The sequence below is a fragment of the Lissotriton vulgaris genome, chromosome 1_2, assembly GCF_964263255.1.
Source record: "Lissotriton vulgaris chromosome 1_2, aLisVul1.2, whole genome shotgun sequence".
NCBI classification, from domain to species: Eukaryota; Metazoa; Chordata; class Amphibia; order Caudata; family Salamandridae; genus Lissotriton; species Lissotriton vulgaris.
In genome coordinates, this window is record NC_141686.1 from 119,073,315 (window position 1) to 119,100,915 (window position 27,601).

At 50.4% G+C, this 27,601-nt stretch overlaps 1 protein-coding gene across 1 annotated transcript in view; it reads right to left on the reverse strand.

Annotated features, from left to right (window-relative positions):
• The window catches only part of LOC147734664 (uncharacterized), a 5,992,067-nt gene that overhangs the window by 583,699 nt on the left and 5,380,767 nt on the right, over positions 1 to 27,601 (reverse strand). The window contains exon 39 of the mRNA XM_086952471.1: positions 18,259 to 18,381. Coding sequence (XP_086808597.1) covers positions 18,259 to 18,381 — 123 coding nt within the window. The remainder of the gene's footprint in view (positions 1 to 18,258; positions 18,382 to 27,601) is intronic.

Consider the following 27,601-nt stretch of genomic DNA (forward strand, 5'->3'; position numbering starts at 1 on the left):
GCTGCTCCGATTATGTTTTATCTTTTCCTGTTGTGTTATGTTTCTCCTTGTCTATGCGCCGGGACGCTCCTTGGCTGGAGTAGCTGTGTGCACAATAAATTATAATAACATAACATAACAAAACAAAGATCGGGGCTTGATCCATCACCGTTATTTATCTCACTGCACCATCCCAGCTCAGAACCTGGCTATATGCAAATCAGTCTGTCCCTGGCCCAGTGCATCATGGGAACAGGGCAGACTAAACTACCAAGCCAATTCTTCACCAGAAAGGAGACAAGCTACCGGGGACCGGTTTCTGGCATTTCAGCCGCCTTCGGCCCGGCTTGCTTGAATCCTGATGGTGCAGTGAGAAAGGGACTCATGTCTGAGTATACCCTGCCACACCTATAGTGGCCAAAAACGATTCAGAAAAGGGGGTGGTGATGAACAGAGTGTCTGAATTAAGCAGACCACTCTTACCCAGTCCAAGGATCAGGGCTTGATCCATCACAGTTATTTATCTCACTGCACCATCCCAGCTCAGAACCTGGCTATATGCAAATCAGTCTGTCCCTGGCCCAGTGCATCATGGGAACAGGGCAGACTAAACTACCAAGCCAATTCTTCACCAGAAAGGAGACAAGCTACCGGGGACCGGTTTCTGGCATTTCAGCCGTCTTCGGCCCGGCTTGCTTGAATCCTGATGGTGCAGTGAGAAAGGGACTCATGTCTGAGTATACCCTGCCACACCTATAGTGGCCAAAAACGATTCAGAAAAGGGGGTGGTGATGAATAGAGTGTCTGAATTAAGCAGACCACTCTTACCCAGTCCAAAGATCAGGGCTTGATCCATCACCGTTATTTATCTCACTGCACCATCCCAGCTCAGAACCTGGCTATATGCAAATCAGTCTGTCCCTGGCCCAGTGCATCATGGGAACAGGGCAGACTAAACTACCAAGCCATCCCCTTTTCTGAATCGACCTGCCCTAAAGGCACTCTGTACAGCCCACAAAATTCTCCAGGGGACAGGAACCCCTATTTTGAGAAATCTAGCAGTGCCATACAAAGCGAACAGAACGCTGCATTATGACCAGAAACATCTCCTCCTAGTCCCCAGAGTAAAGAGGGCATGCACGGGCGGGAGAAGATTCTCGGTGAACACAGCAAGGCTTTGGAGTTCCCTACCTTTAAAACTGCGCGCTGAGACCTGCACTTTGCGTTTTCGCAAATGTTTGAAAACACATCTGTTCCCTGTTTGATTGCACCTGACTGACTGTTTTTATCTGTTGGTGTCCTGTTAAGCGCTGGGATGCCCTAGGGTAACTGCGCGCTATATAAAATTTTAAATATTAATAATAATAATAGTGGACCCTGCTGTTCCCACCCTTATATATTCCACACACTATACCAATGCTGAAGTACCATGTGGATCTTTACACATCTGAGGAAGAACATCAGGGAGGGTCACCTTTGTAAGGGCATTTTGTCACAATGCATGACATTGGCACACATCCCAGCAGACACTCACATGACACAGCACAGCTCCACCACACAAACTTCACATGGTCCCCTGCTGCAACAGGCCCTGTACACATGCATCCACTCCCAGCCACAGTCACCCTCCCCAAATACTCACCCCTGCCTTCTTGCCGATGCTCCTTCAGACGTGCATGCAGCTCAGGATGAGTCACTGCCAATATGCGGACCATCAGTGGAGTCATGTTGCGTCGTGCTAAACGTCCAGTGCGCGGTATCATGCCCAATGTCATCTCAGCCATGGTTTTTGCAAGCCGACTCATGTCGTCCCACCTCTTGTGGCAGTGTGTGCATCGTCTGTTGGAGACCCCCAGGGCTCGCACCTTTGCTGCAATGTGTACCTTGAGCTGCAGGTATGGGAGAGAAGAAGGGGAAATGATCAGTCACACAGTGTCATGTACCAACATCTATCACCACAGTAGCAAGATACCTACTCATGACCATTTGTAAACTCCCAACATCACATACTGGGAGACACCTCACAAGGGCACTCTGCATGGGCCAAAACCATGTGATTGCATGCATTCATGAGGGCGTACAGGGTAACAGATAATCACACACACATGCAGGATGACTGCACTGAAGACCCTCGTTGGCTTGCAGACATCACCAGTCCCATGCATGTCTGCACATTACATACATCACATTTATATATGTGTGTGTTTTGAGCACTGTGTGCAGGCACTGGGCCTAGTCTCTGGGTTCACACTGATTCAGCCAACAGTGGCACACAGAAACAATCTCCAAAGCAATTCCTATCTGGCACCTACATGTCCAACATCCTGTGGCCCTTGATGGCTGATAATGTAACACACACCATTCACACATAGAACTGCAGGCAGGTAAAACAGTGACATTGGGACAAACACACTCCCTCGCCCCGGAGGCAGCTTGTGTGTCAGTGTATGACACAACCCCACACCCTCAGGCATATCATGCAGCAGCACAAGTACATGTCTGACACCCCACCTGCCCTACAGCTACCTCGACAATGATTTACCACTATATTGGGGCCACCATGCAGCCTTGGGTACTGTGCCAGCACCTCGTCCAACAGGACCTCCAGCTACTCGCTTATGAATGGACTGGCATGGATCTTCTCTGTCCTTGCCATCCCTGTGGCCATGGAACACCTGTGTTGGAAGTGAGTGGTGAGGGGTCCAACACAGCAGCAGGAGAGGGTCCAAGGCAGCAGGCACTTCAGGCAGCAGCAGGAGAGGGTCCCAGGCAGCAGCTGGAGAGGGTCCCAGGCAGCAGCAGGAGAGGGTCCCAGGCAGCAGCCGGAGAGGGTCCCAGGCAGCAGGCTCTGTGAGCAGTGGTAATGTGAGGCTTACTCCCACAGATTTATAGCCCCCTTGGGTCGTTTGTAAGGTGCAAAGCTGCAACAATTGGTTGTGTAGTTCTGCCTCATTCAAAATCATCCACTGACCGCCTCCGCAGTGGCGGAGCACGCATTCCGCAATTTTCAAAACTGCATCATGCCACCGCGATCATTGCTCCCATTGGCTGTAGGCAATGCTCCATGGCGGTGATGCACCGCAGGGTCCCGGGGTGCGCTACCGCGATGGTGCATCGTTGAAAATCATCCAATGACCGCCTCCGCAGTGGCTGACACGCATACCACGATTTTCAAAACTGTATCATGCCACCGCGATCGTCGCACCCATTGGCTGTAGTCCCCGATTTGGACAGCAGAGCTTGCCACCGCCATCTACACATGTCCATATGCCAATGGCTACCGCACTTGTGAAAGGGGCTGCCCCCCCAAACGAAAGGAGATAAGGCTATCCTTGACCAGGTAAGCCTGCCTGAGTGGCAATATGAGGAGGTGCATGCACTGGCATGGTTACCCCCTATCTCATGGTCCACTAAGCAATCCCTCACCCTAAGGGTATCTGAGGGTCTCCACCATAGGGAATCTCTACCCGTGGTGTGTTTTGGCAAAGTAAAAGGCTGGTGCTGGGATGGAGTACTGAAGTGAGACTCCACTAATGTTGGGCTTAACTTCCTCCAATCGCTATCCACCATATATGCCTTTCCTTCCAGGACTGAGTTGCAGTGTGCTCTCAGGGTCACCCTCTGGCTACCTAAAGCTGTAGGCTGGGTCCCTCTGTTTCGCTTACTGGAGGGACAGGTCAGGTTTGGGGCCCTTAGGTCCCAGGTTTGGCTGTGCCCAACAGTGTCCATCTGTGGGAGGTCCCTAACTAAGTTTAAGGGGGATCCCTCAGGAGTGTGTTTTATTTTCACCTGGCTAGGACTGCTAGCTTTGGTGCCCTTAATCTGCTGATTGGGGAGTTCTTTTGGACAGGGGGCCCTTTGGGCTCCACTGGCCTCCTTGACCTCAACAGCCCTGGGCTGACTGAGGCAGGGTAGAGAGGGGCAGGTTACCTGCTCCAGACTGGGTCCCACCTTGGAAGGGTCCACTGACATCAGGGGTTCTGCCAGGCTAGGCCTGACTACCTCTGGGGCAGTTTCTTCACAAGGGGTCAGAATAGTTCCCTGAAGAGGCTGATCCTTTCCTACAGTCTGGTGGGAGGGAGATTTCTCTTCCTCCTCAATGCTCTCTGTTTGAGTTGAGTGATCCATAGTTTCAGGCTTCACAATACTATTATCAGTCTGAGTTTGGGCTGTGGCCATCACAGCCCCACCAACCTTTTCAGGAAGGGACTCAGTTTGGGTATGGACTGTTACCATCACAGCCCTGCCAACCTGTTCAGGGAAGGAATCTGTCTGAGACTGGGCTGAGACTGGCACAGCCCTCCTGACCTGTTCAGGGAGGACATCTTGGACTGGGGCTGTGGCCAGCACAGCCCCACTAACCTTTCCATGGAGATTTACCATTTTAAAATGGGTTTCTTGCTCTACCTCAGCCCAGGCTGAGATCTCTAAATCATTCCCCAGTAGACAATCTACAGGCAAGTTTGATGACACTGCCACTCTAGTGGAGAAGTGTGGCTCAATGATTAGAGTGGCAGACCCTGATGCAGAGGTCTAGTCCGGGACCAGGGTTCAATTCCCCGCCTCGGCGGGTCTTGGGCTCAAAATTCCACGGACCTGATAATTCTCTCCTCGGTGCCTATTCCAATCATGGAGTCCCACTCTGCAACTCAGGGCAATAGCTTGCTTAATCTCCACAATGGCCCCCACAACGCTAAGGATGCCTGGCCTCCACCTTGGGGGTGCCCAGGAGTAGGCGCCTCACAGGGAAAGCCAGGATGGGTTCCACAGCGGTATTCGTACAAGCGCCTTGAGACCCTTACGGGTGAGAAGTGTGCTATACAAGTATCAATTTACAATTTACTCTCTTGGGACCAGTGACACCTCCCCAGCTGAGATTTACCACTGCCATGGGATGATCTCTCTGCACTCCATCAATGTTGGTCACCTGGTATGTGGCTCCAGGTATAAGTTGCCTTGAGGGGACTAGGCTCTCAGACACCATAGTGATGCTAGCCCCTGTGTCTCTATAGGCCTCAACTTTCAGACCATTGATGAAGGACTCCTGTCTGTACTTGTCCAAAGTGTTGGGATAAGCAGTGAAGTTGGCAAACCCCATGCCAGTTTCACAGACAAGAGTATCTGTGGTAGAGGACCTGGTTAGGCTAGAGTCCACCTGAGTTCCCCAAGTATACCCAACCAAATTCTTGGGGGCACTCCCACCACCTGGGGGATTACTACTAGTAGTAACAGGAGGTATTACCTGGAGGAATGTTTTCCTTATTGTTGGCCTTGGGGCAACTGTTGTCAGTTTTCCAATGGCCTACCGGTTTGCAGGTATGGCAATAAGGTTTCTTTTGGGTAATGGAAGGATTTTGGGACCCACCCCCGTCAGAGGATTGTTGGGGCCCTGATGTGGTTTGATCTTTTGATTTATTCCCACCCTTCTCTTGAGGCTTGGTTGATTCTTTCTTTTGGTCACCGCCCTGATTCTTAGGCCTAATCCTGGTTCTGACCCATTTGTCTGCCCTCTTACCCAATTCTTGTGGGGAGGTCAGATCAGAGTCTACCAGGTGCTAGTGTAATAACTGGTTCTGACAATTATTTAAGATTTGCTCTCTCATAAATAGATTATACAATCCTGTGTAATCAGTAACTTTACTTCCCAGTAACCAGCCTTCCAAAGCCTTAGTGGCACAATAAACAAAGTCAGTCCAATCCTGAGACTGAGTTTTCTGGGTGTCTCTGAACATCAACCTGTACTGTTCAGTTGTAAAGCCAAACCCATCAATCAGTGCATTTTTCAGGACTTGGTAATTATTAGCATCCTCAGCTCTAACAATGAGGAGCTTATCTCTACCTTTACCTTCAAAGGAGAGCCACATGATAGCTGCCCACAGACTCTGGGGTACCTGCTGTACTGTGCAGGCCCTCTCCAGAGCAGTCATCCATTTGTGGTTGTCATCTCCTACCTTATAGGAGGGCACTATTTTACTCAGGTGTCTAGTATTAAAACTCCTGTCTTTATCTCTAGGGATAATGCTGCCACCAGTGGGCTCTAACCCACTCACTTTCTGCTCTCAGGCAAAGGCAAGTTTCTCTTTGGCAAGAACAAGTTCTTCCCTTTCAATCCTCAGATTCACTTCCTTCATCTTTGCTTCATGTTCTCTTCTCTAAGGGGATGTCATCCCTCTCTGAGAAGATGACTGAGAGACATGGGTGTGAATAGATCTAGTAGAGCCTCTGGGGTGAGACCTAACTCGTCTATTCCCAAGGTTAGGCCTGCTTGTGGATGGGTTTGGGGCTCCCCCAGTTCCATCCTCACGTAGGCTTAAGTTGGCCCTGGTAAGTCTGCTGACTATAACCCTCCTCTCCAAATGGTCGTCTTTTTGTATCACGAGTTAAAAATAACGTGCCCCCTGTTTGAACTACTATTATTCTCCCATACTTTTTATTTCTCTCCCTCTTATCATGAGTAATAAATAACGTGCACCCAGAACGAATTCACACCATTCCTTTTATTCTTTTTCCTTTTAGACCTCTCCCTGCTAATTTTGCATATTTTACGACATCAGTTTTTAACTTGATTTAAAGTTGATTTTGGGTTGTTTTTTATGATGTAAATGTCGCTTGCATGGTGATAAGTCCACCCTTTTATGATTTTTTTAAATCAAATAAAGTATCATCTATCTATAACTCGACCATTGTCTAGCTCGCCATCAGAGGAGTTCCCATCTTCCTCACCATCTACATCTTCTGTTTCAGGGAGGTTAGATTCAGGGTCACCTTCTAAGGAGGGCATGCTTCCATCTGTAGGATCAAATGGGCCTGGGTTAGAAGCCCTTCTAGCATCATATGACTCTAAGAGACCTAACAGCAAAGGAGGGGTAGGGTTAGAACCCTGTTTCAGTTTCCTGAAGGTACACAATTGTCTCATCTCCTGGAAGCTGAGTGCTGCATATCTGGAAAGGACCTGTGGAGGGTCACTATTCACAAGGGGGATCACTGAGGTCTCTCCTGTGATAGACATGCTTTCTAGTGAGGTGTAAGTGGTGCACTTACCTAAACTATGGGTTTTCCTACTGATACCTTGCTAAGAGTTGTAGTCAGGGTGTGCTATTCCCTTTCTACTACAACAGCTGGTTCAGGCAGGAAACCCTTTGTACAGGCCTCCCTCGCTGGAAGGACTCCCAGCAGCAGGAGGTCAGACTTGTGTCTGTGGTGGCAGCATCCATTTTGTGATTCTGAGGCTCGAGTTAACTTTAAATGGGGTTCACAGTTATATACATGTCGCGTCCCTCTAAAATGGGTGGAATGCTACCCCCGTCGCCAGAACTGGCAAGGGGGTAATATTCCAATTCGTATGACACCTTACTCGACATGTTTTTATAATGCTATGCCAAAGTTAGCAATAACCGCGAGGATTATAATGCACTTAAGAGTATATGGTATAGCGTTATCATGGAAACATCTAAAGGACTTGGTTCCGAAAGCTGCAGACAAGCTCAGCTCATGCTAGAGCACCATCTCACATAATTCCAAGCACTCTGCCTCCAGGATTGTTAAGGCCTGCCATAGGAGTGACTTATAGGAGTATATGTGTCCATTTTAGGGTTAGATATAGGTATACTATATCTAAAGCAAAGGGTGATTACACCACCTTGCCCCAGCTGTGTTATCAGCCAGTTGTGTCAGTTTTGGATGGCCAGCCAGGGGTGGCATAATACATGCTGCAGCCCCTAGTAGGCCCTGAGTGCACCTATGCCCTGGATACCTAAGGTACACTGTGCAGGGACTGATAAGGTGACCCAGTATCCAATTAGATATGTACCTAAGGTACATGGAGTCCATTTTAACAGAGAGAGCAGGAAGCCAGGGGTCCTGAATAGCAGGATCCCAGGCCAACTATGTCGAAAATCAGCAAAACACTAGGCAGAAGATGAGGGCAACCATAGTCAGATATCCACCATTCTACAGTACTTACCAGCCTCCATTCCCCCGGCTACTCCTGTGAGACTCTCAGGATGCAGTATGACAAGCACTTTCTCCTCCCATGGTGTGAATATTTTTGGTGGAATGGGAGTGCCACCGCCAGTCCTCTCAGCCAGCTCCCGGGTATTGCTTCTTCTGTCTTTGACAACCCTCTTGAGATCATGCCACCGCTTCATGATCTCCTTTTTGGATCGCGGGGTGGTCCCTACTGCATTGACCCTTTGAACTATCCTTTCCCATATTTGTGTCCTTGTGGCTAATGGTGTCTGTTGGGCCAGTTGTGGTTTCACTCTCACTATCTCATTGACCATGACTGTCAACTCACTCTCTGTGAATTTTGGCATTTTCTGTGCTGCCATGGTGTGTGGTGTATGAAGTGTTTGTGGGTGCAGGGGTGTGTGTGGTGGGCGTGGTGTTGAGGTGTGTTGTGTGGTGGGGGATTGTTGGTGCTAGTGTGATGGTGGTTGTGATGGTGGTAGTGGTGGTGGTGGTGGGTGTGTGCTGTGTTATTTTGCCTCTCCTGTCAGATGTGGTGTATGGCCTTCTCTTCTGGAGTGTTGCAAAGGATTGAGGTCAGTGAAGGGGCTGGTTTTATGCTCAGCTGTGTGGGTGTGTCCAAATGGTATTTTGATGTCAGGTGTGTTGTGGGTGTAGTCCATGGATTTGTATAATGTTTTTGGGGATCTGTTTTTTAGTTGTTATGTGATTTGTGTATTTTTGGGGCATGGCTACTTTACTTTGTGCCAGTTTTGCCATCTTTGCGGTGTGTTGGCATCATCAGCCATGTTTTTCATGTTTGATCCGCTGCTGTAGCTATGCTGCAGCTCTCCTGCTGTCTCTCCTATTCACTCCTGTTTGCGACCGCGGCGGTCGGAAACAGCGTATCATACCGCGAGACCATCGGGGATATACTAATTTCCCGTGCTGTGTCTCCGCTGTGCTTGTGCCGGGTTGTGAGTTTTCCCCTGCGTTTCTGACCGCCGCGGTTGTTTTTTGAACGTCTCTGCCCACGTCAAGCGGTTTTTGTTAGCCCGCTACCGCCACGGTCAGTCTTTTTTGGCAGATAATCCTATTTTGACCGTCGGTTAATCCGCGGTACCGGCGGGCGGTTGTTTCCAGCCTCCATGGCGGTCGGGTGGATTTCGACCCGCTATCCTAATGGGGCCCAATGTCTGCTCTTCTGTAATTCCTGTGCATGTGGTTGACTTATGGCAGCCTCTGTCAATCTCAGCAGAGGGTTCGCCTTTGTAAAGGAGTTATATTGGTCCATGGGGAGCTTTTGATTACCGCTGGCCGCACTGCCCCCTTTGCCCTCAGCAGACAAACATCAATAAAACAACTACAGATGGTTCTTGTCTGCAGTCGAGGAAGAGGTAGTGTTGGATTTGGCACACATCTTATCTTTTCCACAATGCACTCGTACATTGCCACAAAGCAGCCGTGCCATGATTTTGGTTTTTATTACACCCCTTGATGATAAATATTATGTACTAGATTTTTACAAAATACAGTCTATTTTGCTTCGATTTTGTGACTATTAAAGTGCTCTCTCGTATTCCCAGAACAAATGGGTGATTTCATGTAAATGCTTTTGGTGTGAGGAGAATGTTTTCGGTAGGTATAATAACACAGATAACATTGTTATGCTGCTGTTGCAGTGAAGACTGTCTTCCCCCAACCTGTCAGCCATCAGTTTGTTATTAAGATCTAATACGTTAGGGTATCCTTGCAAAGAAGGTAACACATACCTTTTAACATTGACTGCTTCATCCTAACTGTTTTTTATAAGCCTCCGACTATTTTATTATTAACTGAATGAATCACAGGCTTAGCCGCACTTTCTGAACAAAATGCACTCAGCTGACAGGAAGTTTATTTTAAAAACAGAATTGGAGTCAGCATGTTAAAAGCTTTGCAGCTTTCTTTTATTATTCGTGTGTTTTAAATTTTAATTTTTTGTAAAATACATCTGCTAAGTTCTTGTTTCCTTATATTTGAGGTCACTGCACTTAAATCCTATAATTCACCCCTAAGGTAGGCCTTTCAATCCTGAAGGCAGGATGCCCCCTAAAAATCCAGAAGTCGATTCTCCAGGATTTTTAAGTGCAGTCAGCCATTTTATACATATAGTGGACATCAAGTGATTTATGAGATGTCTAACGAAATATTGGCTGAACTGAAAGTAGTGATGTTTGGTATCAAAGATTTTGGAATCATACCCCAACACTGATTCCGGTGTTGGATGTAGAATTCCATGTACTGGGGGGCTCACCAAGTAAGCCCCCCTGTATTCCCAATACCAGCCTTTCATGGTCTATCTCTCTAACCCCTCCTTTATTCTCACCCACCTCCCTTTTCGCCTCCCGTCAGCACAGCTCGCTTATGACAGCAGCAGTTCCACTGTAATTATCTGCTGTTTCAATAACCTAAAGGTGGTCTTATCCATATGTCATAAGAACTATAAAAGTATGTACGTGCACACACAACGGTGTGTCAGTTATAAGATGTGCTTTCAACTCCCAGATCTTCAATTATTTTCCAAAGGGAACCTGCTCTGAAGTGCACTCAGTCCTTTTCATGTCTTATTTTCAACCTTAACGATACAGTAGCTAGCAGCGTGAGACACCACCTCTCCATCACTCAACAACAGTGCAGCTCCACCTTAGCACCTCCTCAACATGACTCAGCACCAGCGAAGCAACATCTTAGCATCACTCCTGGCCACCTCAGCAACCCTTAGAATAAACCTTACCATTACTCAGCACCAACAGAGCACTATCTGAGCACCACCTCAGCATCACTTTGCACCAGCACAGCACCCCTTTGGCACCAGTGCAGCACAACATCTTGAGATGCACAGCATCATCTCAACATCAGCAGAACACCACCTTTGCATCCTTACACCACCGCCAGCTTAGCACCACTTCAGCATCAGTGCAGCACCACCTCAGCATCATTGTAGCATCACCTGAGCACAGCAACAACTCAACATAACTCAGCAGCACCTGAGCACAGCGCAGCACCACCACAGCACCACCACCTCAGCACCACACAACATTATTACACTCCACATAATAACGCACAGTGCAACATAATTAAACCCTTCATATTTACACTCACTCAATACAGCATAAAAACAACCCACATAAATGCACTCTGTACCACATACCAGCAATTCACATAAATGCACTGCACACCATGACACATAATTCCATTAAGCATAATTGTATTCAATGCCACACAGTTATGCATCAACCAAGTCATCTCTCTCCCACACAGCCCACTGCCCCTCTCCTCACACTGCCACTACCCCTTCTCACCTCACAATTCCATCAAACCCTCTCATTACTCCCTCACACTCCCTATCTCCTCTCTATTCTGCCTGCTCACACATGCTACCTTCCTGGTCCACCTCGTGCTGTGCAAAAGTCCACCTCTTGCCTCCCCCCAACCTCTGGGTGTACCCCTTTTCATCTCTCTTTCTCTCTCGCACCTCTCTCTCATTCTCTCTGCACTCTTCCCACCACTCTCATATTACTTCACTTCAGGTCTTGAAGCACACTTTCTTTCCTGTGTCAAACCCACACTCTCCTCCGCATTTTATGATCTCTTCTGGTACTCTTTATGCATCTGTGGCCTGCTCTCCTCTTCTTTCTATCTTTCTCACAAACTCTTTCTGCTCCTCTATCTAGTGTTCATTACCCACTTCATGCATAAAGATCTATCCCTCTAATTTTTGCAGCTCTCACCCCGATCTATTCAACATGTCACATAATTCCACTACAGAAATCCACTCCACGCCACACAATTCCACAGCTAACATAATTCCACTCCAAACAACATCCACTCCACTACAAACCAAAATGCAGAAAACAGACATTGCCATTTACAATGCCAATAGTTTTATCTCTCGCAAATGCGAGACTTATTGCATTGCAAATGCTTGTTTATTCTCTAACCTTAGTTGTAAGGGCCCTTCCTCCCAGGGTGTGTGCACCTCTTCTAGCTTATGTTTTGGTTGTCATGGCTTTGGAGAAATAATGCACAAGTTACTTACCTTCGGTAACAATATATCTGTAAGAAACAGTAGTTAGTGTTAGATTCCTTACCTTAGAATATCCCCTGGCGTCAGACTGGATCCGGAACATTTTCGTCAGCAGTACCCCTGCGCATCGCTAGGTGCGTCTGCGGCTCCACGTCCGCCATAGGCGTCGTGATCGCCGGGATGACGTCAGAGTACTTAGACGCCGCCCCGCGCACTGACGTCAGTTCTGTACATAGCTTTCTGCTCCAGGAACGCAGAGCCATGATAGAAACCGACACAGGTGCCATGAAACTATGGCCCTGAAAGGGATGTCCTTAACCCTAGATATTGGTTCGCAGAACGGGGAGGATGGGTGGGCGGTAAGGAATCCAACACTAACTACTGTTTCTTACAGATATATCGTTACTGAAGGTAAGTAACTTGTGCATCTGAAAAAAACAGGTTAGTGTTAGATTCCTTAACTTAGAATAGATACCCCAGCAATACCAACCCCGGTGGTGGGTCTGCGAACCAAGATCACACCAGAAAGTCCTGGGGAACGGAACGGCTGAAAAAGCCATCCCTCCGGACATGGCTGCCCAGGCAGTAGTGTCTAGCAAACGTGTGCAGCGAGGCCCACGTAGTCGCCTGGCAGATGTCCTGCAAGGGGGCTCCCTGACCCAGGGCAGTAGTAGCTGCCGTGGCCCGAGTGGAATGGTCGCGCAGCCCAACAGTGGGCTCCTTTTTCGCCAAGGAGTAGCAAACCTTGATGCACAAGACAACCCACCAAGAGATGGTCTGCTTGTCCACCAGCCGTCCCTTCTTTGTGCCCAAGTAACCAACAAACAGCTGGTCGTCCACCCGGAACTGGCGTGTGCGGTCCAGATAGAATAAGAGTGCATGTTTTAGGTCCATACGGTGGAGCCTCTCTTCCTCTTTCGAGGGATGCGGGGGCGGATAGAAGGTGGACAAAGTGATGGACTGCCCGATATGAAAGGCTGTGACCACCCTGGACAGGAAAGAAGGACGAGTCCTTAGAACAACCTTGTCCGGATGGACAGGGAGGAAAGGAGATTTAGAAGATAGAGCCTGGAGCTCACTCACTCTCCTGGCAGAGGGGATGGCAACCAGGAATGCAGTCTTAAGAGTCAGAAGACGAAGACAACAGTTATTAAGTGGCTCAAAAGGAGCGCACATCAGATACGTTAGAACAAGATTCAAGTCCCACTGACGCATCACGAAGAGAACAGGAGGGAACATGTGTGTGATTCCTTTCAAGAATCTATTTACAACAGGGGACTTGAAAAGAGAAGGCTGATCAGGAAGCCTTAAGAAGGCTGAAATGGCCAAGAGGTAGCCCTTGATAGTACCCAGAGCAGAGCCTCGCTGGGCAAGAGAAAGAAGGAAGAGGAGAACCTCTGAAAGGGGGGCAGAGAGTGGAGCCACAGCCTTGCTGCGCACCATGCCACAAATTTGTTCCACCTGCAGGCATATACCGTTTTTGTGGAGGGACGCCTGGCTGCCAGAATCACATCGCAGACTTCAGGAGGCAAGTCAAATGGCCTCAACTGTCGCTGCTCTATCTCCACTCATGTAGGTGGAGACTGGACAGGTTCGGGTTGAGGACCGTCCCCTTCTGCTGCAACAGAAGGTCCTCCTGAAGAGGCAGATGAATTGAGGGATCGACTGACACGCTGAGTAGCTCGGCATACCAGTATCTTCGTGCCAGTCTGGAGCCACAAGGATGACTTGGGCCCGGTCTTGCCTGATTTTCTTCAGCACCCTGGGCAGAAGTGGTATAGGCGGAAAGGCGTACAACAGACCGCAGCTTCACTCGCGACGAAAAGCGTAGCCGAGCGAGTGCAGCCTTGGAAATTCCAACGCTCAGAACTGATGACATTGCGCGTTCTCTTCGGTGGCGAATAGATCTAACCAAGGCTCTCCCCACTGCTAAAAGAGACCTTGCACCACGTCCGAGTTCAGACGCCATTCATGATCCATCATGCACCGGCGGCTGAGTTCGTCCGCCCTGGCGTTCAGGGAACCTGCCAAGTGTTCAACCACCAGGGTGACGCCCTGGTGTTCCAGCCATTGTCAGAGGCGCAGAGCCTCCTGGCAAAGGGTCAACAACCCCACCCTGCCCTGTTTGTTGCAGTACCACATGGGGCTGCTGTTGTCTGTGAACACCTGCACTACACTTCCCCGGACAGAGGGAAGGAATGCCTTCAGTGCAAGTCGGATTGTCGCAGCTCCAGAAGGTTGATATGGAGCCTTGCCTCCGGGGGAGACCAGAGGCCTCTGACCTCCCTCTCTCCCATGTGGCCCCCCAATCCCAGGAGGGACACATCCGTCACCACTACATGCTCCGGTTGGGGTAGGGAAAGAGATCTGCTGCTGACCCAATCGCGGTTTGTGAGCCACCACTGCAACTGACTCACAGTGCCCTCCGAGATCAGGACGTGGTCGGACAGGTTGCCCTGATGCTGTGCCCACTGAAACTTCAGGTCCCACTGCAGAGCCCGCATCCGCCATCAGCCCCAGGAGCCGCAGAGTCAACCTGACCGAAACTCGGGATAAAGGCTGAAAGATCAGAATCAGACCCTGAATATTCCGGACCCGCTGTTCAGGGGGAAAAACCCGAAACAGCGCTAAGTCCAGAACCGCTCTGATGAAAAGGAGCTTCTGAGAGGGGCACAGGTGTGACTTCCGCACGTTGATGGAGAACCCCAGCGAGAGCAGGAGGTCGGCCGTAGTCTGGAGGTGGGAGACTACTGTTTGGGGCGAGCCCGCCTTCAACAAGTAGTGGGAATAGCAACCATGTCCTACTTATGGCCCAGGAACATGCTCGATGGCCCCCTTGGCCAAGAGGGCCATAACTTCCTTCAGCAGAAGTTTCAAGTGATTCCCCGACAGGCGGTGGTACTGCAGTGGCATGGCTGGAGGGGTCGCCTCGAAGGGGAGGGAGTAACTTCTTCAGACTATTTGCAGCAGCCACCTGTTCGTTGTGATGGTGCGCCAGTGGAGGAGGTGATGGTGAACCCTGCCCCCACTGGCGTCGAATGGGCCTGAAATGCTGGACTAGGAAGGCTTAGAGACAGATGCTGTGGGAACGGATGTGGACTGACCCTGCTGTTGTCCCCCGGCACCTCCACGGCGGTTACCACGTCTGCGACTGTGTTGAGACTGGTTCTGCGGCCTGTGGCCGGCTGGACGTGTGGGGGCGCCCCTTCCTTGCCACCAAAGGGGCGAAAAGCGGAAGTTTGCTGGCGTTGGCCTAGGTCCAAGGACTTGACCGTAGCCCTGGAGTCCTTGAAACGTTCAAGCGCACTGTCCGCTTTGTCGCCAAAAAGGCGACTGTCATCAAAGGGTATGTCAATGAGCGAGGGCTGGACATCGCTCCAAAAGTTGGCAGACCTCGGCCAGGTGTGGCGGCGAACCACCACCGTCGTCGCAATCGCTCTACCAGCGAGTCCGTGGTGTCAAGTCCACATCTACTTGAGTACCGTGATGCATCCCGCCCTTCCACCAGGGCTTGGGCGAGCTTTGCCCGGGCCTCCTCCGGACACTGTGGCAGTACGTCCACAACCGTATCCCACAGAGAGTGGGTGTAATGGCCCAAAAGGCAGGCGGTGTTGAAAGACCGCCGCCCCAAACTAAGAGAGGAAAACAGTTTCTTTCCAAACTGATCATACCTTTTGGATTCCCGATCCGGAGGAGCGGTTAGGAATGCGTTCTGGCGCGTAGAGGCCAGGATCACCAGGCTCTCGGGGATGGGTGCACAGACAGAAATCTAGGGTCGCCCGGAGCCAGGCGGTGGCATCGGGCCACGTTCTGATCCACAGGAAGGCCTGTGGAGGGCTTGGACCAGGTGCCCAGCAGAACGTCAGTGAGGGCTTTGTTAAACAGCAGTAGAGGCTCCGAGGAGCTAGCCTGCGGTTTGAGCACCTCAGTGAGGAGGTTAGTCCTCAGGGCCACGACAGGGAGCTCAAGAGCCAAGGCCTTGGCGGCACTGTTCAACACCACGCTGTAAGCAGCCCCCTCTTCCGAAGCCACTGAGAGAGGAGAGACGAATCCAGTGTCGGGCAAAGTGTCCAGACCACTGGCCTCCCTTAGCTCTTCTGCCCAGCCCTGACTCAATTGGCACTACAGTGTCAAAGGGTCCTCAGACCCCTCCCAGTCCTCCTCATCATCCATCTCCTGATAATCAGGTAAAAGTTATGGAGCTGGGTCAAGGGTGAAGGCCTCACCCATCAGCGCCGGAGAGGCGCCGAGCGGCGCCGGTCCGACGCCGGACCTGGACCGGGGCTGAAACTGGGGTCGACATCGTCCGGAGACAGTGCCGGGAGCAACACCCTTGGGGTCGGCAGCAGCGGAGGAGTCGTAAGGTCAACTGGCAATGGCCCTGATCCAGGCCTGGATCCTGCGGAGCCCTGTGGCGTCGGGACTGGAGTCGTCGACGGCGCCGGGGCCGAAGCACCTGACGGCTCTGGGGCCAAAGCCGCCGGTCCGCTAGGGCTCCCACTCGGACCCGCGAGGCCCCAACGTGCCTCAGCAGGTTCCGACGGAGGAAAGCGTGACCTCATGGCTGTGAGGAAAGTGCTGACCTCCTCCGGTGTCGCATGCAGCCAAGGGACCGGCGGGCATGGAGCTGGACGCAGCACCTGCGGCTCTGACGGAGCAGCGTGGGCGGTGTCCCCCGAATCCCCAGCAGCATCCTGCGAGCGTCGGGGGGGGGTCGGAAGAGCGATGACGCCTCTTCAACTAATTTTTTTAATTTCTCGACTTACCTGAGGACTTGGAGCCCGACGAGTGGTATTGGCTCGTCGTTTGGCGATGACCGCGGCTCTGCGACCGGGACTTCGAGCGGCGTGAAGCGGACTGCCGGAGCTCGAGCAGCTTACGTGACCCCTCCTGTCTAGCCTTCGAGGTCAAGGCCCGGGCGTCGGGGCACGACTTGTCATCATGGTCGGCCCGAGGCAATAAAGGTACTGACGGTGGGGGTCTGTCACCGACATCAGGCGGTGACAGTCCTCGCAAGGTTTAAAACCAGGCATCCCTCGCGGCAACGCGAGTTGAGGGTCAACTCGAAAAGTGATCAAAAGAAATCAAAAAGTTAGTCAAAAATTGACTGGAGTACCGCTCCGACCGGATTTGCGCTTGCTGGCACGGAAAAAAGAAGAACTGACGTCAGCGCGCGAGGGCGGCTTCTAAGTACTCCGACGACATCATCCCGGCGAACATGATGCCGACGACGGACGTGGAGCCGCAGGTGATGCCTAGCGACGCGCAAGGGTACTGCTGATGAAAACTTTCCGGACCCAGTCTGACGCCTGGGGATATTCTAAGGTAAGGAATCTAACACTAACCTGTTTCTTTCAGATATCATATTCACTTGCATATTTGGAGCTGTACTTTCCATGAGGGGTAATAAGTTCCCTTTGGCAGTTTCATACCACATTTCCCTGCCCTTTCATTTCATTCTACGTTTAATATGGGATTCCACTAGTTTTAGCTCCAGTCTTAGGGGTCTATTAGTATGTCGGGTGAATCGCCACCGCCCGCATGGCAGTGGCGATACACCCGACATTACCCTCCACCCGCATCCCATTTCGCTTCCATATTAAGATGGTGGGGGGACCCCGGTGGACGGAAAGACCGTCCACCAGTTTTCCGCCGGTCGACGAGTCGACCTGGCGGAAAAGGGGCTGTATATGGTGGCGGTGTCTGCAAGACACCACCATCCATATTACAAATCATGCGGCGAAGTGCCTTTCCATTGCGGCGTTGCCGGCATGGAAAGGCATGCGGTCTGTGTATGTGGGCGCCCGTTGCGGGTCCCCAGGGTAAGGTGGGTAGGAGGTAAGGTGGGGGTGGGAGGTGCATATGGGGGGGTACTTATGGCACCCCCCTGCATTTGCATGCACAACATGGCAGGCACAGCATTGTGGCGGGTGGTGCGGTGTGCACCGCCGGCCACAATGTTGTGGATGGGAGATGCCACTGCCACGGTGGCATCCTAATTGCCGGTGCGGGACCACCGCACCACTGGTGGCCGGTCCCAGCAGCGCTAGTGTGGCCCGCCATCCTAATAGGCCCCTAAATGTTGTGGCTTCCTGCGCCCCTATTGCTTTTCTAAATACCCAATTCCCAATAAAAGTTTATTTGACTCTTCTTGCCTCAAATTGTAACATTTCTTAAAAGATTGCATCGCTTATGAAAACAGTCACAATAAAAACTTTTCACAAATAATATTTACATTCCTACACTTATGTCATTCTCTTTACCTTTTCCACGATATCCCCTTGAACAACATTTGTATCTTCCTGAGAGTTAATAGTTGGCTGAATAATATCTTTCTGTGAGTCGAGATTAACATTTTCAAGTTTTTTGGAAACTTTCTGAATTACCTATCGAAAAGAAAGGAAACATTATATTAACCTGGGAAAGGTATAATAATGCATCACTGAAAAAAGACCAGCAGTGTAAACGTTCGAAGTTCCGCCATCCCTCATGTCAGGGATCGCAGCAAAAATCAACTACACTCTTTTGATATTCCAGAATCCTATGTAATAAAAATAAAGTTCTTCCTCCATGCAGCAGGTGTCATAATCAGCTACCTTAAACAGGAAGAACATAGACAGCTTAGAGATCATTCTGGTTGGCCTCTACCTATCCTACATTTGCGTTTATTCTTTTGACTCCCCAATTCACTTTTTCACATATGTTCTATGCTCATACTTCCATTCCTTATATGGATGGGCACAGGGAGGGAGTAGAAGTGAGTGTCTACTACAGATGCAGCTAAGCAGTACATGACCATTTTTTTTCAAATCATGGTTTGTGACGGGTTTTCCGTTTTGTAGTAGAAATTGCAAGCAAAATAGAAATATGGATTGATTGCACAGGTGCAGAAGATACGTACATTCATCCTTCCGTCTCAGCAACATCTGCAGGAAAATGCCCTAAAACAAAAACTTTCGTTAGGTTATGTCGATTTATAGAACATAGCTAATCACCCGTGTGGGTGATTACCGTGTCTGATCACGGATGACCAGTGGATTAGGCTGTCTTAAAAATCGGCACTGAATTCAGCACACCGTACCCTTCAATTCTGAATCCTTTTTTTATAACAACGTGCTTTTACTGAGTAATTAACTCTGAAATAAATGTCTCTACAAATCATCCTACATACACTGCTACATACTAGCTACCGATTCAGGGACAGATTTACAACTTCTGGCGCATCTCTGCTAATCAGCAGGGATGCGCAAGAACAGCTGCGACACGCCAAACCACCTGTGAGCCACCGCTGATGCGCTGCATTTACAATGCGGCGCACTGTGTGGCAAGGATGGGCAGTTGCGTGTCGCATCCCCCGGCGGAAAGGCGGCACATTGCTGGAGTCGCGTCACAAGCGCTGCGCAGCTCCAGCAAGGCTCAGGGTGCCCCTATGCCTAACATGCTGCGTCAATCCTTACGCCTGCTTCAAGCAGGCGCAGGGTTTTGATGCAGCATGGCCGTAAATGTGACTGATGTGAAATCTTGTAGATTTCACTTAGCCACTTTTCCGAGGCGTTCCAGTGCCGAAACGCCCCCCCCCCGCCCCCGATCCCCCCCCCCTGTGCCAGAACACCCACATGTGGCGCAGGGCTTTACAATGTGACGCATGTAGGAGAGTAGGGTCAGCAATCCTATGGTCACCCCAGATTTTTACTTTTTGCTTCACTGGTTTACGACTTTCCCTGGCTGTGGGCCTGCTAATCAGCCATGCTGTTGTCTCTCTAAATTGACATCCATGTACTTTAGGTGCATTTACCAATTGGTATTGGGTCACTCTTGTAAGTCCTTGTACAATGTACCATAGGTACCCAGGGCATAAGTGCACCCAAGGCCTACCAGGGGCTGCAGCATGTATTGTGCCACCCCTGGCTGGCCATCTAAATAGACAAAACTTGCTGGTAACACAGCTGGGGCAAGGTGGTGTATTGACCCTTTGCTTTAGATATAGTATACCTATATCTAACCCTAAAATGGACACATATACTCCTATAAGTCACTCCTATGGCAGGCCTTAACAATCCTGGAGGCAGAGTGCTTGGAATTATGAGAGATGGTGCTCTAGCATGAGCTGAGCCTGTCTGCAGCTTTCGGAACCAAGTCCTTTAGCTGTTTCCATGATAACGCTATACCATATACTCTTAAGTGTGTTATAATCCTCGCAGTTATTGCTAACTTTGGCATAGAATTATCAAAACATGTCGAGTAAGGTGTCATACGAATTGGAATACTATCCCCTCGCCAGTTCTGGCGACGGGGGTAGCATTCCACTCATTTAGAGGGACACGACATGTATGTAACTGTGAACCCCGGTTAAAGTTAACTCGAATCTCAGCATCACAAAATGGATGCTGCCACCACAGACACAAGTCTGACCTTCTAATGCTGGGAGTCCTCCCAGCGAGGGAGGCTTGGAAAAAGGGTTTCCTGCCTTGGGAGGTGCTAGCAACACCCCAGACAGAATTTTGTGTATTGAGGTAGGTCAGGCTGAAAGGAATAAGACATGCCTGGGGCACACAAGGTGTCCCTGTGCATACCCCGGTTCAAACCACTTGCTGGGGCACTCCAGCCCCAGCTCTGGCACGAAACCAGACAAAGGATAGGGGTTGTGACCACCCCCCTTCCTGGTCTCACCCATAGGAGGGACCTAGTCGCAGTACAGCCCCCTTTATGAGAATAAAGGTAGGAGCTGGTCCCATTCCAAATTAGATTATCCTGAATTGAATCCATAAGAACAAACTCTGGACTTCGACGTTCTGCTCCACAGAAGACTGAAGAAAATCTCCCTTGTGGCCAAGGAGTGACCACCCTACACAAGCAGGCACCATCAAGCATCCTAGCGGTTCACTTTGTCGTCCTTCCTGCCTGGAACCAGACTTCAGAGCCCGACGAAATCTGGAATTCCAGACCTCACCGACCTCTAACTACATCTGCAGCACAGCTGAGATCCGTGGGTGCGACGAGACACGTGGGACTGGCCATCTTGGAGAAACTGCACTTCACTTCCAGCACGACTTCAGAGGCATCCTCGAGAAAGTGCTTTGGGGATTGAGAAGCCCCAGCCCCGAGCAGCTCCTGCACAGAAGATCAGCCATCCAGCATCCACGAGATCTGCGTGGGGCCCTTTTGCTTGATTGCTGCTCGACGCGTTGTCTGGACACTTGCCGGCTGGCTAGTGGCCTCCTAGACGACGATCCACGAAATCCACATCGCTGGTCTGGTTGCTCCAGACTGGCCCTTGCTTCCCTGCAAAGGAGAAGCACCCCGGACCCTCCTGGACCGCACCGGATGACCTTTCCACTCACAGCGTGGGTTGCCTTTGCCAAGGCCTGTTGATGCCGAATCCGGAACCAACACCGCCGACAGCGAGAGCCTGCGTGGGACAGCTTGTGCCTCAATCCCGGTCATCGAAGACACCTCCTGGTCCACGTGGCTGCAGAGTCAAGCGTCCACTCTTCACCTGATCGCGACAACAGCATCTGGTTCCTTCCTGGTTCCACTCAGGTCACTGGCTAGTGACTTGAACATTGTTCCCTCTGCTTTCAGGTCTTCATCTTCCTCGATCCACCCTTGGATTGCTCCGGACAGCTTCCTCCTGGTCACCTGCAGCATCTTTCTTCAAGGCTCCATAGACTTCGACACGGAAACCCGACACACTTTCACACCTATGCACCCGCAGCCCGTGGGTGAGGTAACGAGAGCATTTCGGTGCTCAAGGGTAGATTGACTCTCCTAGTGTCCAGGTATCAAGTCGTTTTAGTCCTAACTAGCAGCCCGTCCCGACTTTGTCCGGGAGCAATCAGGCTTCAGGTCCCCCGCCCGCCCCCGACATTGTCCGTGGTTTTCCCGGAGTAGCAGCCCGTCCCGACCTTGGCTTCAGCACCCCCGCCCGCCCCGACATTGTCCGTGGGTCCCCCAGAGCCTTACCTCATCCGCAGCACCTTCCCGCACTCCTGAGTTCACCGGTCCGCCGCTCCTCCCCGCCTGTCCTCCGCTCCTCTTCACTCCTCCCAGCCTGTCCGCCGCTCCTCCCCGCCTGTCCGCCGCTCCTCCCCGCGCTCATGTCCGCCGCTCCTCCTCGCGCTCCTGGATGCCGCTCCTCCCCGCGCTCCTGATGTCAGCATGCACATCGCGGCCGGCGCTACTTCCATGGGACTAATTTTTTTTTCTCGTCAATTTTTAAAATAACTTATATTTTTTTAATTTATATAGCCTATGTCCATCTGCACACCCTGACAATTACAACGATGTATCGGGTGTGTGGATTGGCGCTGTGGTTCCTGAGTTTACCCGCCTCAAAGGTTCAAAGTTCTTCCTTTATAATAGTACTATAGATATAGACTAGTCGGAACTGTCTTTTACTTACCTTTTCGTAATTTGTAGTTTCCGTTGACTTTGTCCCACATCTCGCGTGTGAGTTCACTCTCTGCACACGCATCCCGTGGGCCTCCTGCTCCTTATCTAAGGTTAGGGGAGTGTAGTCCCAGCGATCCTACAGCCTCTGGACATCTTCATTTCCTCTATCGATTTCTTTATACCATTTACTTAGTATATGGTTTGTCATGCCCCTAGGGCACCATTGTAATTTGTGCAACTTAACATATTTTTCTTAAGAGTCTTGTCATGTGCTTAGCCCTCTGATCTCATAAAGAGTTCAGAGGTGTTTTGTTAGTAATAAATATCTTGTTTATTTTCATAACAACCTGTGTGGTTTCCTTTTATTTGGTATTCAAGGGGTTATATGTGGTAAAACAGCTGGCTTCACATGCCAAAGGAGTTTAGCCTAAGACTGCTTTGTTACTTCCACAACAAGATCGCGGACATACACAACAGCTTCAGCACTCAACCGATGAACGCCACGACCGAACCACCGCCCCCCACCACCACCCTCCGCGCCTGGACTCCGATCAGCACCGAAGACACAGTCCGCACGATGAACTCCATCCACTCCGGATCTCCGACCGACCCTTGCCCCCACCACGTCTTCAACAAGGCCGACGCTGTCATCGCACCCCACCTGCGGGACATCATCAACAACTCCTTCGACACCGCTACCTACCCGGAGAGCTGGAAGCACGCCGAACTCAGCGCCCTACTTAAGAAACCATTGGCCGACCCCACCGACCTCAAGAACTACCGCCCCATCTCGCTGCTCCCGTTTCCTGCAAAAGTCATCGAGAAGACCGTCAACAAGCAGCTGGCTGCCTTCCTCGAGACGAACGGATCCCTCGACCCCTCACAGTCTGGCTTCCGGGCCAACCACAGCACCGAGACCGCCCTGATCGCAGCCACTGATGACATCCGAGCGCTGCTCGACAACAGAGAAACAGCGGCCCTCATCCTCCTCCACCTCTCCGTGGCCTTCGACACTGTCTGCCACCGTACCCTAGTACAACGCCTCAGCAACGTCGGAGTCCAGGAGAAGGCACTGGAGTGGATCATCTCCTTCCTCGCCGGAAGGACACAGAGAGTCCGCCTCCCTCCGTTCAGATCTGAAGCCACCGAAGTCATCTGCGGCGTTCCTCAAGGCTCCTTGCTCAGTCCAACCCTCTTCAACGTCTACATGAGCCCCCTCGCAGACATCGCACGCCAGCACAACCTCAACATCATCTCCTACGCCGACGACACCCAGCTGATCCTCTCCCTTACCAACGACCCTGCCACCGCCAGAGCCAACCTTCACAAAGGGATGAAAGAGGTAGCCGAATGGATGAAGAACAGCCGCCTGAAACTGAACTCGGACAAGACGGAAGTCCTCATCCTGGGATCCTCACCCGCTGCTTGGGACGACTCCTGGTGGCCCCCCGCCCTAGGCAGCGCACCCAAACCAACAGACCACGCACGCAACCTGGACTTCATCCTGGACTCCTCCCTCTCCATGACCAGACAAGTCAACGCCGTCTCCTCGTCGTGCTTCAACATCCTGCGCATGCTACGTAAGATCTTCCGGTGGATCCCCACCGAGACCAGGAAGACGGTCACCCAGGCCCTCGTCACCAGCCGTCTGGACTACGGCAACTCCCTCTATGCCGGAACCACCGCTAAAACTCCAGAAGAGACTCCAGCGGATCCAGAACGCCTCAGCACGACTCATCCTGGACATCCCCCGTCGCAGCCACATCTCCGGACACCTGAGAGACCTGCACTGGCTCCCGCTCAACAAGAGAATCACCTTCCGTCTCCTCACCCACGCACACAAAGCCCTACACAACCAAGGCCCAGGATACCTCAACAGCCGCCTCAACTTCTACGCTCCCAAACGCCAGCTTCGATCGACCAGCCACGCCCTCGCCGTCGTCCCCCGCATCCGAAGAGCCACCACAGGGGGACGGTCCTTCTCCTACCTCGCCGCCAAGACATGGAACTCCCTCCCCACCCACCTCCGCCTGACCCAGGACCACCTCGCCTTCAGGAAGCAACTCAAGACCTGGCTGTTCGAGCAGTAGCGGACCCCCCTCCCCCAGCGCCTTGAGACCCTCTGGGTGAGTAGTGCGCTATACAAATGCGATGATTGATTGATTGATTGGTAAATGCTACCATTAGGATAGCTGGTCTATAAGGTTGACTTGCAACCAATCACCATAAGGGTTGTTTGGACTGATACAAGGTGATCACTAGAACTAGTGAGCATCTTATATGAGGCCAACTTACCACAACGCATCTCCCAGATTTGTCACGTTGTAAATACCCCGCAGCATGGCGCTGGCTTTGCACCGCCGCTGCGTCACAAAAGTGACGCAACGGCGGCGCAAATGTGGCATACAGGGCATGTAAATCTGCCCCCCAGTCTTTAAAGGAAAATTATGATCTCCTCTGGCAATAACTTAAAGGGAAACTCGTCACCCAGAAACCAACTGATTAGGTATAATTTAAAAGAAAGCGTTTACAGATGTAAGAACTATAAACTCTACAAGAATAGTGAACGTCTGAAAAGTCCCAAGATTCCACACAGAAAAACAATAAATCAAAAACTGTCCGTCTTCAAAGCAATGTACTGGGAGCATATATTCTAGGAACAAGCATTGGTGAAGAGCTATTGGAGTTGCAAATGACAATGGGACTAATTACCATGCTGGTGGGTCCGACACCGATGGCACATCTTTCCATCGGTGTTGGACCCCCTTACATCTGTCCCTGGGGTCTTCACAACGGATTACGATACAGCAAGCGGAGGCATTGAGTGGAAGGACCGCATGCGGCACTTCCGACGGGCTCAAGGAGGATGTCAGTACATCGGAAAGACATCATAATCCCGTAATGTCAGCAGCTCCACCATCAGGATTATGATGTAATTTTCCATCAGCCTTTCTATGTCGGCCGTTACCAAAAAGGAAAAGCTGTCAGAAAATGACTTTGGGGATCCCTAGCAGGACCCCCTTCCCTCCTGGCCCTCTGCAATGGAGCCTAAGCATCCCTGCACCGTGTGGCAGGCACCTCATGTTTAAATTTTTTTTTTACAATGGAAGCTGTTGCCTTTTCTACATCATAATCCTGTGGTCGGAACCGCCGACCTTAGGTAGGCAAGTTCCAGACTGATACTGTGTGTTCGCCCGACAGTAATTAGGCCAATAGTCTTTTAGCCATGTATTATGGAGTCGATGTGTGTGGTGTGGAGTGGAATTATGTAGGTTAGATTGGAATTGTTTGTTGTGGAATTGTGTGGCATGGAATTATGTGGTGTTATGTGGAGTTATGTGAAGTGGAATTATGTGGCATGGTGTTTGGTGGAAATATGTGAATAGTAATTATGTGTTATTGAGTGTACTGGAATTATGTGGAATAGTATTATATGGGATGGTATTGTGTGTTAAGAAATCGCATGTAGTGGAGTGGAATTATGTGGTGTGTTGAATTTAGTAGCCGGATGTGGAATTCTGTGGTGTGAACTGGATGTATGTGGTGAGTAGTAAAATTGTGGTGTGGAGTGGAATTACGTGGTTTGGAATAGAAATGTGTAGAGTTGAATTGTGTAGCGTGGAACTATGTGGTGTTGAGGAAAATATATTGAGGAGAATTATGTGACATGGGGTGAAATGCATTTGTGTGGATTGTTGCTATGTGGCATCGAGTGGATTTATGTGAAGTGCATTTATGGGGTATTGAAAAGAGTGTAATTATGCGGAGCAGTTTTAAAAAAGTGCAAAAAGCCCTTTGCAGTTGGAGGTTCAGGACAGGAGGAAAGAATGTGGTGTTAGGCCAGAGCTGCCGACTATGGAGCTGGGAAACTGGGTTTGAGTTTCGGCTTCGGCACAGCATCCTGTGATCTTGGGTAAATCACCTAATTTCCTTGTTCCTACAAAAAAAAACGTGTCCTTGTGTAAAGTAACTGGCGTTCACGTAAAGCTCTCCTTTGGCGACAGCACAACATCCTGTGATCTTGGACAAATCGAACAAGTTACTTACCTTCGGTAACTCATTATCTGATAGAGACAATATCTAGTTGCAGATTCCTTACCTTTGAATTTCTCAGGTGTTAATTTGTATCTGGAAACCTTTGCGTTAGCAATACACCTGCGCGCCGTCTGGTGGCTCCGTTTGGATCCATGTGGCATCGTTTGCGTCGTTGGTGCCGGTTGTGACATTGTGGTCATCTATATAGGCGCATCCTAGGCGCACAAATGTCAGCCACCTTTCACGACTTTCCACAACAGAAGTGCAGAGTCATAAAGTGAACCGACTAGTGTGTGTCCAAAACAGGACCCTGACAAGGGAGCACCCTTAGCATTATCAATGTCAGCAGAGCAAAAATGCATGGGTGGGTCTGTAAGTAATGTGCAGTTAGATAGTGTCTCTACTAGATAATGCATTACCAAAGGTAAGTAACCTGTTCATCTGATAGAGACTTCTAGCTGAAAATTCCTCACCTTTGAATAGATATCCAAGACATAGGATCCAGGCAGGTCCTGCGGACTAACTGACTAAACAGGTGAAATGCCCGTCCTTGCAGACCTAACTGTCCAGGTAGTAGTGCTTGGCAAACGTGTGCAGGGACGCCCACTTTGCTTCCTAGCAAGTGTCCAGGACTGAAACAACTCAAGCCAATGCCATGGTCGCAGCTTTTCCTGAGGATGTTTTTTAGCCAGGGTGTAGCAGATGTTGATGTTGAAGTAGCTCAAAGGGAGCACATAGGAGATAAGTGAGAATCAAGTTCAGATCCCACTGAGGCAGTTGAATGATGAAGGGGGAAACATTTGTGCAAGCCCTTTCCCCTATCAGGGGACTTGACTAAAGTGGGTTGGTCAGGCAGACTCTGGGCAAGAGTAAGTATAAAAAGTAGAACATCAGAAAGATACAATACTTTACAATTTTTTGCCAACGGTAGGCGTATGCCATTTTGGTGGATCACCAAGATAACTTTGCAAACTTCGGAAGGAAGGTCAAAAGCTATCAACTGCCATAACTCAATCGCCATGAAAGGAGGGAGAGATCTAACAGGTGGAGGACTCTCCTCTGTTGCTGCGACAGGAGATCTTTGATAAGGGGCAGCCTGATCCGAGGATCGATGCTGATTTTCAGAAGCTCAGGATACCTAACTCTATGTGTCCAGTCCAGAGTCACAAGAATGATTTG